An 11,236-nucleotide genomic window follows, 5' to 3' on the forward strand; every position below is an offset into this window, starting at 1 on the left:
CTGCCTTAGATTCTTCTTTTTTTAAAATTAGGTTTTTGGTTTCTTGAAATATTGACAGAGTGACACATCTTGCTTCCTCCCTCTGGCTGAGATTACGTGGAGCCCTCACCTTAGCCTTGCAGGCATAATTTAGTTCACATTACGTGCTTAATTGCTAAGTAGTAATACTGACACAATCTCATGTATCATTGATTTAGTTGTCAGGGAAGATTTACATCCTGACAAGTTTGTAAGTCAAAAATGCTCAGTTATGGCGTGGATTAGCAATTTTGCTCCTGAAATGCCTTGTAGCAGAGCCCACACACTAAATTGACATGTTAATCTTTTTTTTTTTTTTTTTTTTTTTAAGGGGCATTTTGGTTTAGGGGGTCTTTAAGTTTGTCTGCCACATTATTTAGTTATATTATTTATCATTTTATTTTGTTTGTTACTTTTTCGTCTCTTATTTCATGTTGGTCTCATATGTGTTTTGCGATTCGGAAATGTCTGAGTTTTTGTCATAGACTGTATGGTTTTTGTAGAGCATAAATAAAGATTTTTAAAAAAGCGAATGCCTGAATACAACGCTCGGGGCAAAAATCGTTTTGCGTTGCTGTGTTACGAAGAAACCCCTCCGCCCTGAACTTCCGCCGGGTTCCATGCCCACTGAAGTTCCTAGCTGTCACCAGACATCTAATCTCGTCGTACCGGAGTCCCAATGAAGGTGAGGGTGGTGTCACGTCGTTCTCTGTTTACCTGACATACCTGTACCCCCTGTGTTGTTAACACACACACACTCGCGTCCACCCTGCGGCTGAGAGAGGACGAAAACCGCAGAGTTACAAGGTCAGTGACAAGAGCGAGGCGAGCTAGCCGCGGCTAACAGCGTTAATTCATTCACGTTAACGGTGCCCTCCTCTTAACGGCAGCTAGTTAATACTACCTGTCACGTTTGAGCACCCGGCTTCACCGGTTAAGGTGGAATTAAGGCTTTTTTTTAATGTTTAGTTACACGTCGCATTGTTAGCATCTCCCACAGCCAGCTGTTTCTTTGACTTTTTTTTTATTTTATTTTATTTTAATCTTGCTGTGGAAACAAGTGAGCCAGGATTTCACCTGTGCTCCTGTGTGTCTAGGATGAAGGGGCTCCCACTGCTGTCCCTGCTCCTCTGCATATGCGCCCTGTACTTCGTGGGCATTTACCTGTTCGTGGGTGGGTTCCTGCTGGTGAGGCTGGAGGTGAACAGGACCAGCACCTGCGGAGACGTGCTGCAGCCCGGAGAGGAGCCGGTAGACTTCTGCCGCGTCCGGCCTCGTTTCCGCAGGGCTGTCCTCCTCATCATCGACGCCCTGAAGATCGACTTCGCGCGATTTGACCCCAACAACACGGCGCCCCGACCCTACGAGAACAAGCTGCCCGTGCTGGAGGAGACGGCCGCGTCCAGGCCTTCCCACAGCCGCCTGTACCCCTTCCGTGCCGACCCGCCTACGACCACCATGCAGAGGATAAAGGGCTTCACCACCGGCTCTTTGCCCACCTTTGTGGACGTAGGTAATAACTTTGCCTCCAGCGCCATCTTGGAGGACAATCTCATCCATCAGTTTGGTCAAGTAGGTGAGTAATTACACAGGTGTATATAATGATATTCTACACACTGCAAGGTGGTCCTGTGTAATATATAGTATTATTCGCATTGAGCTGAGGAGGAAAATGGGTGTTCACATATCTTAATTGACAGCTATGATGACTGAGTGAGTGACAAAACTTCTGCTGTAGCTACTGTGTCCTTCAATCATGAAACAGCTACAACATGCATGAATGGCATTGGGACCAGTGTCATCTGAATAGCCATTGTAGAAACAGAGTAAGACTAGAAAAATGCACCACTGTTCACGGCCACAGGAGAATCTGTTATGACAAAGGTGCCACAAAATTGATAATACTTCACAAAAGTCAACATCACAAATTAACCATAATATGGGATAAGCATGTGACCATCTAGAAGTTTTTTTTTGTTTTTTGTAAATGTGTCCAATTTCCAATTGCAGGAAAACGAGTGGTGTTCATGGGTGACGACACTTGGGAAAATCTTTTTCCTAAGAAGTTCTACCGCTCTCTGCCCTTCCCTTCTTTCAATGTCAAGGATCTGCACACAGTGGACAATGGGATCCTTCAGCACCTCTACACCACCAGTATGTATTATTTGATATTACCACAGGAACATCTGTCTGGAGGGCTATGCAAAACCATTACGCTCCTGATATATTGTCAATGAAATGCAAAGTGGAACTACATACAGTGGTATGCAAAGGTTTGGGCTACCCCTGGTCAACATTTCTGTTAATGTGAACAGTCAAGCAAGTGGAAGGTGAAATGGTCTCCAAAAGGCATACAATTACAGATGACACATTCCTTTACATTTGAAACAATATCTATCTCACAGAGTGTAAATAGTAAATAGCTTGTCTGATACCTTAGTCAAAGTTATCTGAGAGCTCAACTCTCCTGGGTTTCCTATTATTTTGCAAGGTGCTTCTTCGTTTCCACTTTTCACTCTAAAAAACAATAGTAATACACTGATATTGCTTAACATATTGCAAAAGAGCGTTTCATGTTTAACTTTATGCCTTTTGAGGATCATTTAATCTTCCACTTGCAACTTAACTGTTCACAGTGACATACATTTTTACCAGGGGTGCCCAAACTTTTGCATACCACGGTACAGTATACATAATCATGCTATCATACATGGATAATTCGATACCCCTCTGTTATTATATATATTTTTTATTTTTACTCAACTAAATGACAGCTAAGGCATAAAAAAAGTGCACAAGTTTGGATATTTCAGAACATTGGCAGCTCTGACACAAACTGTCTTTTGGACTAGAGGAATGTTCTATTTATGGAAGACTGTAGCCGTGCTTTTTCCTCACATCTCTCCATCTGTCCCCTTCCGTTGGTTCTGACAGTGATGGGTAGTGATTGGGATGTCCTGGTCGCTCATTTCCTCGGAGTGGATCACTGTGGTCACAGGTTTGGTCCCGACCACCCAGCCATGGCTGACAAGCTCACCCAGATGGACGGGGTCATCAGGTGAGACAACAGAACAGCTGCTACGAGCTTGTTTCACAGCATCCTCCAGCTGCCGTCATTATTATGTGCTGTCATAGTGTTCAGGTAATACTACAGGTACTCAGGTCATTTAAAAACACTGATATTTGAAAGTTCTGACCCAGACTGTCAGTAAGGAAATGGGACTTACCAGGATACATTTTAATTCCTATTCAAATATGTAGGGGAATGTTTTTAATATATTAAACTTATCTTGATGGTTTTGGTCCAAACAAAGAACACATCAAAAAATCTGTTTTAAATTTGAGACTACTGCACATGGATTTGAAAGAAAAATGAGCTCAGAACTCTTTGTGTAATTACTTCTTACTTACGTCTTTATTTATTTGTTTAAATCATATGCACCTTTCTTCTCCAGGTCTGTGATTGACCGTCTGCAGAACGACACCCTCTTGGTGGTGATGGGAGATCATGGGATGACGGACACTGGAGATCATGGTGGAGAGAGTCAGAAGGAGACTGATGCTGCCATCTTCCTCTACAGTCCCGCCCCTCTGTTTACCGGACCGCCATCACAGGTCCGTAGGCGAGACAACCTTTTTCAGTCAGTTTTGACTTAATCAAAATAGTCTTGCATAGGAATGGCTTTCAAAATAATGGGATGTACTTACCATCAACCAGTCAGTTTAAAAAAAAAAAAGGCCTTTGTGCATTTTGGATAAGGTAGTTGAAGTTTCCAGGCATGGGAGTTATTTCAACTATAGGCACCACAATATAAGGAAAAAAGATAAAGACAAATATAAAATGGTTTGGCCCTCACATAAGAGGGAGTTTCCATAACATCCATTAAAGACTTTATAGTGTTTGCCCGTTTCGTCTATATCTAATTAATATACATTATTAGATATACATAAAAAAAGAAAAATGGTGGAAACATACCATGAACATACAATAAAGGGATAGTTCAACATTTTGGCAAATTGGCCCATTGTCATAATCCCTATAGGTTTAGGAGTAGGTTCGTTACCTTTAATTGTCGGTGCGATCTGTTTTTAGAACGGCAGAGCCGAGCCGCAAGCTGCTCAGAGCTACGCTACGGAGGCTCATGGGATTTCTTGGTTTCCCTCATCAAACTCATCAAATACACAATCCAACAACTCTGATGAACTTTGATGAGTTTGACGAGGGGAACCAAGAAATCACATGAGCCTCTGTAGCATAGCTCTGAGCAGCTCGCGGCTCTGCTCCGCCGTTCTAAAAACAGATCGCACCGACAATTAAAGGTAACGAACCTACTGCTATGACTATAGGGATTCTGGCAATGGGCCAATTTGCCAAAATGTTGAACTATCCCTTTAAAGGATAGGTCTCACAAATACAACAAGACTATTCTGGCCGATTCCCAATGTTAATAAAATCCTATACTATTACATTACTGCTACTAATTTGTGTGTATAATCAAGCAATAATCTAAAATGTTGCAATTCAGTCAAACTTAAATTCGTTGGTGGTCACGCTAACATCACACTTCTCTCAGCCTCGGTTAGAAAGCACATTCCTGTAACCCGTTAGCTAAATGTAAATGCAGCATAGACTGAAAGATTAGTGACACAAAGTGATGAAAGTTCACCAAGTAGGCTCATTATATTCCGTTCATGCGCCGTCACAACTGGCAGCAAGAAACTTGACTCCTGGACCTTTTCACAGAATGAGGACATGCCGCCGAACCACGGCTTCATATCAGCTCAGTCCACAAATGAGCAAATACGGAAGGAGAACAACATGAAAGATCCCATTTACTATTTGCCCTTATCCGTTTGTGTGCTTGCTTGTCGTTATTTTATCAGCAAATATCCATTTACGTCATGTTTCACGTCCCTCCAAACCACCGGAACACTTGCTGCCTCATAAACACAGAACATCACACCATTCCATGCATGAATATTTGTGTTCATGCTCGGCTGTGCAGTTACCTGAATCCGTTAAATTTGTGCTGGCAGGTGGTGCTCTGCCATTTCAGGGATAAAAAGTGGATCTCAGTAGAAAAAGTAAACTCCGCCACCGATTTCTATAATTGCGGTGTAATTGGAGTGTTGCGTAACACATTGTGGAAAATTGCAGGTTACATGAGTACAAAAAGAAATACCACTACTAATAATGGCAGGGAACATTATTGGGCATGAAGCCCTATGAGACGCTGAGGCACTCACTGATCCATCCAGTATATTTCACAAGGAGGGAATAAATCCACCATAAGTAAGATGAATGTCACTGCAGAGGTGACTTACCACTAGGCATTTATTCATAATCTGTTTGCAGTTAAGAGAATAAACCAACATTTGGGAACTGAATGACATTTGATGATCATATCTCTCTGCTTGTTTCTCTATTCAGTAATTACAGAGCAAAGATAAACTTTGGTCTGATTTTTATCTGCCAACAAAGTTTCTCCTTCATTTCTTGTTGCTATTTCAAGTTGATTCTGTTTTGTGATTATTTTAGGCACAATTTATATAATTCTAACCAGGTCTGCTCAAAGTTTAGGAGAACAAGTTCACAAAACTATTAATGCCATATTTGCCAATTGAGCACTATAAGTCTTACTCTAAAAACAGTGAAACTATATTTTTTTTGTGACAACTTCTCATTAGATCTCCTAAAAAGTCCTTTTTAATCACAGATAAACAGAGTAGTACACTAACATGACTTTTGCTTTCTTTTGCTTTTACAGAGTGAAGTGGATGTGGTGCCCCAGACTGACCTGGTGCCCACCCTGGCTCTGCTGCTGGGAGTTCCCATCCCATACAGCAGCGTGGGGCAGGTCCTCTTGCCTTTATTCCCTCCTCATGGGCAAACGGAAGGTGCAGTTGGAGGTCTCAGCCAGCTGGAGGCGCTGTGGATCAACGCAAAACAGGTAGTCTGCTCAGTTAGGGAGCGTTTGAATATCTCCACACGGGGACAGAAAAAAACCTGCAGACTTTACATATCCTGCAGCATGTTCTCTAACAGTGTGTTTTTAGATGTGTTTAATTTGACCTCATGTCACTTTTTTGTGTTTCTGAAGGTAAACCGTTTCCTGGAGACTTACTCTGGCATGGCCAAAGACATCCCACCAGAGAGCCTCTCTCAGCTGAAAGATGAGTTCACCCGCCTCTCCTCTGAGTACCTCGCCACGGTGAGACAGGGTCGGTCACCCTCCCCAGCGCTGGCCGCCTCCCTGCAGGCCTACCTCAGCTCCGTCAGAGACACCTGCAGAGCTACATGGGCTCGATTTAACCCTCTGAAGATGGCAGCGGGGTTAGCCATCTTGGCATTCGCCTGCTTGATGTGCTTCATCCTGTCTGAGCTGTCCTTTGTGCTGGTCAGGGAGAACGGTCCGGGACTTAAGGCCCCCGTTGCGGTGGCGCTAATAGCCGGCGGCTGCGCGGCCGGGGGTCAGCTGCTCGCGCGGGGCCACATCGAGGTAGCCTGGTGCATAGCGGCCGCCGCCCTCAGCTCTGAGCTTCTCTTCCTCTGGACGGCCAGCCGATACAGACCCGCCGTCGTGGCGAAGAACGGAACCAAAGCCCCGAAGTTTTCCCGCTGGGGCTGGGTGACCCCGCGTCATCTCCTCATCCCCCCTCTCGTGGTCCCGCTCCTCCGCTGTGCCTCCCTGCTCTCGGACAGCTACGTGATCGCCGAAGGCCGGGTAGTGACCTTTCTTATGTTCTCTCTGGCTCTATATATTCCAATCCGTCTCAACTGGGACGGCCTGCTCCTGCCCCCCAGCCACGACCCTCTGAAGTCGGCCGGGCTGCTGCCTTCCCCGGCCTTGTCTCCATCGACCGTGAGGAAGGAGAGCGGCACGCTGCTGACCTGCGTGGGCCTCCTGGTGGGCAGCCTCTACCTCTCCCTGTCCTTCCACGGCTGTCGGGAGGAGCAGGGCTCCTGTCAGCCGTCGCCGTTCCTTTCCCCTCTCTCCCGCTTGCAGGACAGCCAGCTGAAGAACCTCCACTACGTCCTCGCTATCCTCTCCCTGGGCTTGTGGACGTATCTCCTGAGACGCTGCCTCCGCTACTACGGCAACCTCAACTCCTCAGGTGGGACGGTGTTCACGGCCCGCTGGATCTTGCCGCTGCTGTCCGTGTGCCTGGGGCTGCACTGGGCTGTCAGTGCCACTCCGGAGGACAGCTTCAGGAAACTGGCTGAGCTGATCAGCCTGGCTCAGCTGGCCCTCCCCAGGGCAGCCTTCTGTCTTCTGGGGCTGGGGCTGTTTCTGATCTGGCTCGACCCTCTCACCGTGTTCGTGAAGACCAGGGCCGCCGTTTCGGCCAGAGGTCCCTCGCTGCCCCCGCCCCGCTACCGGGCCAGCACCGGCATCAGCCCGCAAGCCGAGCTGCACCACCTCATCCCCCAGATCTACCAGCGCATGCGTCGCTCCCTGGACGACGGAGAGCTGAGCAGGGCCGGCGAGGTGGACGGCAGGCCCGCCGTGGAGGCCTACGGACTGGGGACCGTGTATTCTGCCCCGCTGCTGCTGTTCTGCGGCATGCTGGGAATCGGTTTGCTGCTACTGCACCCAGAGGGCATGGCTCTGTCGTTCCTCCTGCTGCTGCTAGAAATGGGAGCGATGCTGCACATCCAGGCCTCCTGCACGACCCTCACTGGCCTACATGGAACATATTCTGGTAAGATCTTCAAAGTCACACATCTTTTGTTTTGTGCGTCCTTTACCTCTTTTTTTTTTTACACCCCACATCCTTTAACCCACTTTGTCATTGTTTCCTCAGGTGGCTTCTACGTGCCCTGGACTCCGATAGTGATGTGGTCCCTGGCAGCCACCCAGTTCTTCCATGCCACAGGTCACCTTCCCACCTTCCCCTCCATCCAGTGGGGCGCTGCCTTTGTAGGATTCCCAGACGGACACACAGGCACCGTACTGCCCGCCTCACTGGTTACCCTCAACACCTTTGCTTCACACATCCTGTTTGCAGGTAGTTATAAGATAAAACAACACAAGCTGTGAGTTTAATGAAACTTATAAATCATGATCCTTTATATGGATAAGGCCAATTAGATGGTTGAATCTACGAAAGTACAAAGATTCAGCCGGGACTAAAGAAGTAGTAGTATACAGTCAGCATATGCAAAGGGAAAACAAAAATTCAGACACCATATTTAATTAAATACATGAATCAAAATCTAATGTTCTTAAAGTGTTTTGTGCTCTGGCAACATTTTGAACACAATTTTGGGCGGTTTTCTTTAAACGTAATCTGGAATCACCAAGAAAATGAATGAATTCCCCCCAAATCAAAGCACACTGATGTTAAAGTACCAAATTTAAAATGCCTTAAATATAAGACCAGTGCACATTTGTTACCTATGAATTCATGTTTTGAATATTGTATAAAGCAAACTAAACATTGAACTTCATGTTATAGAACCAAAACAGAAATTTAAATGAAAGCTAATTCTGCTAATTGTTTTACATCATTGTTAGGTCATTCCATCTCATGTCACCCCTGCATTATTTATTGCAATCACAGAATGTAGGCTACAACGTGTCTGGTATTACATCCTAACAAATCACTTACATATAGGGGTCAGTCTGAGGGTTGTCCTCTTAAAAACAAAAACGATACACACAACACAGCCTTAAAGAAGCTGGGAGAGCTGGAAGCTCGGTTGGTAAAACAGACATTAGTCAGTCCAGTGATCTTTAGTTTAATAACCAAGGTTGTTAAACAGTTGGAAATAGCTGCAAATACAACAAATATAGTTGTCAAGCAAGGCTAGTAATGAAATTGTGAAACTGCATTCATGCCTGTGCCTGATTTTGATTGTTTTCAGTGGGTTGTCCATTGCTGCTCTTCTGGCCCCTGGTGTGTGAGGTACGTGGCAGCAGAGGAGGAAGAGCTTGCGGGGAAGAAGGCGAGGACGCTGTGATGGAGATGAGACTGAGAGAAAACCCTCAGCAGTTCGGCTCTGCTCTCCTACAACTCTCAACACGCTACCTCTTTATTCAAGGAGCACAGGTGCGACCACGGAGAGGTCTCAGGCTGGACTGAGTGGTTTACTTATCATCTGTTAGTGTTTGTTTGGTCACCAATTTCAAACACTGAGTTCACATTATCAGTCTCTGACCTGGGACCAGATCCCTCCTTTACTGTAAAAGTTTTATTATATCGTATTGTTGTTTTTATGTCTTTGGCCCGGTTCCATCTTTTCAGTGTGGATCACATCCCAGCACAGCACTCAGGTCCTCTGCTCTCCTCACAGGTCTTTGCTTCAGTCTGTGCCGCTGCTATCCTCAGGAGACACCTAATGGTGTGGAAGGTTTTCGCACCCAAGTAAGTGCCTGAATGGATTTTCCATCTCACACAAACTCACTGACAGAAAAGGCTTTTGAGGATATGGACACAGTAGAACTTCAGTGCATCCAGTGAACACACATTTGTGAATACAGGTCTACGCCCACACTGCGGTTTCTGGAATTCTTACCTTTTTTGAAATTAATATTATTGTAATATTATGTTTTCAAATCATTTAAGGAATGTTTGCTGCTCATATTATGTCACATTTTTACTGCCGAGATGAAAACACAATTATAAACCATAAAAAAAACAGATTTCAAGGCTCTGATAAATATAGGACTGTTTGAACATTTCTATGTCCTCTGCTTTCTCCTTTCAGGTTAATGTTTGAGGCCTCAGGGTTCCTGGTGAGCAGCGTGTCTCTGCTGATCGGGGTCACATTAGTGCTGAGGGTAGACGTAGCCGTGGGCCGCTGGTTTAAGAGAATCGTCCCCGATGCATCCAGGTAGCGACAGCGCCACAGCCACCGCCGCTGCTGCTTTCATCACAGGTCGCCCACCTGAGCTCACTGTGAAACACAGAGAAAAACGGACATGGTGGTCACTGTAAAGTGTTTTATACAGAACCATCGCCATCGGTGTCTAACATAAGGATCCCCACAAACATGTCATGTGAGGTGGCCTCGTACTGTAACTCTCTTGAGGGCTATGTTACTGACACTGAGGCCTGCCTCCTTCTCAGCCAGATGGACTCTAGGACATCAAATCTCAGACTTGAGCAAAGTTTGAGCATCTGGACTTTTTTTTTTTTTTTGGAAATAGTGTTTTTGGTTGAAGCTTGTAAAGCAACGCACAAAGATGAAGGGTGTTAAAGGCCTTTGAGGTCCAGAGTTGTATGTGATTAGAGAGAGGACAGTAGTATCTGAATGTTTCTACTAAACTCCTGTTTTCTAACTTTATGGATGAAACCTTCCGAGCTCAACAAGCCACACGGTCTTGCAAACGGTTCAAAGTGCAGCCGTTAAAAAGCTTCACTGAATACGTACAGTTTACACAAGCTCCACGCCTGTCACAACTGGCTAACAACCTCAGCAATGAAACAAACAAAAAAAAAATTGGCCTTTTTAATATCTGGGGATTTTTTTCTCCCCACCTCGTAACTGAGACTGATGTTACACTTATGTGCAACAGAGTGGCCAAACTGACGGTTGAATGTGATATTTAAAAAAAAAAAAAAGCAGCTACGGAACGAAGACGCCTCTGTGTAGGAAATTAACGATTGAATTAAGCTGACTGTTTTCTCACAGTGATGTAGAACTAATGAGCAGGTAAAGGTTCAGCGTCTGACCGCCGACACTGAACCCCAACGTCTGGAGCTACAGTACTTTATCATCAGTTGGCAAAGCAGGTCAACTCCATTTAATGAAATCCATCCAAGTGCATTACAGCATGTCATTAAAGTGTCTGCTGGAGGACGTTTTCCTTTTTTTTTTCTTTTTTTTTTACGTTTTGTATTTTCAAGATGTTGAAATACCCAGTGCATCTGATTACTGCCAATTCATAATGTGCTGTTGTTTTTTTGTTTGTTTGTTTGTTTTTTACAGTTTCTGGTTCTTAATCTGCCATGGTCTTTTATTTTTCTGATTCCTAACTCTAATATCTATTTATAATTAAGATTTTTTTAATCACTGATGAAACATTTTCTAATCTGAAATGGAACTTTTGTCTTAATTGGGCCTCATCCACCTTGTCCCTGGAATAGGTGCCTAGCTTTAACAAATGCCTTTTTTTCCGTGTATGATGTCATTAATTTGGCAGGGCCATTAAATCCAGGACCTCCAGAAACACTGTCAGTAAATTTATTTCTACAGGACATCTGAGTCAGT

The 11,236-nt window shown here is 44.9% G+C and overlaps 1 protein-coding gene across 1 annotated transcript; it reads left to right on the forward strand.

Annotated features, from left to right (window-relative positions):
• The first annotated feature begins 650 nt into the window (after window positions 1-650).
• pigo (phosphatidylinositol glycan anchor biosynthesis, class O) lies at window positions 651-10,452 on the forward strand. Its single transcript, XM_083982843.1, has 11 exons — window positions 651-825; window positions 1,116-1,594; window positions 2,029-2,172; window positions 2,953-3,076; window positions 3,474-3,633; window positions 5,787-5,969; window positions 6,120-7,722; window positions 7,825-8,028; window positions 8,888-9,072; window positions 9,317-9,387; window positions 9,731-10,452. Exons 2-11 carry the CDS (start codon window positions 1,117-1,119, stop codon window positions 9,858-9,860), a joined length of 3,282 nt encoding a protein of 1,093 aa, XP_083838969.1. The 5' UTR covers window positions 651-825; window position 1,116; the 3' UTR covers window positions 9,861-10,452.
• The last annotated feature ends 784 nt before the right edge of the window (window positions 10,453-11,236 follow it).

The sequence above is a fragment of the Trachurus trachurus genome (genome assembly GCF_905171665.1).
Source record: "Trachurus trachurus genome assembly, chromosome: 12".
NCBI classification, from domain to species: Eukaryota; Metazoa; Chordata; class Actinopteri; order Carangiformes; family Carangidae; genus Trachurus; species Trachurus trachurus.

What these genes read in the sequence shown, in the direction of transcription:
- pigo (XM_083982843.1), top strand. Translation starts at nt 1,117, where the DNA reads ATGAAGGGGCTCCCACTGCTGTCCCTGCTCCTCTGCATATGCGCCCTG. An exon ending in CAGATGGACGGGGTCATCAG is followed by an intron (nt 3,077 to 3,473) that starts GTGAGACAACAG and finishes TTTCTTCTCCAG; the next exon opens with GTCTGTGATTGACCGTCTGC. An exon ending in TTCACACATCCTGTTTGCAG is followed by an intron (nt 8,029 to 8,887) that starts GTAGTTATAAGA and finishes GATTGTTTTCAG; the next exon opens with TGGGTTGTCCATTGCTGCTC.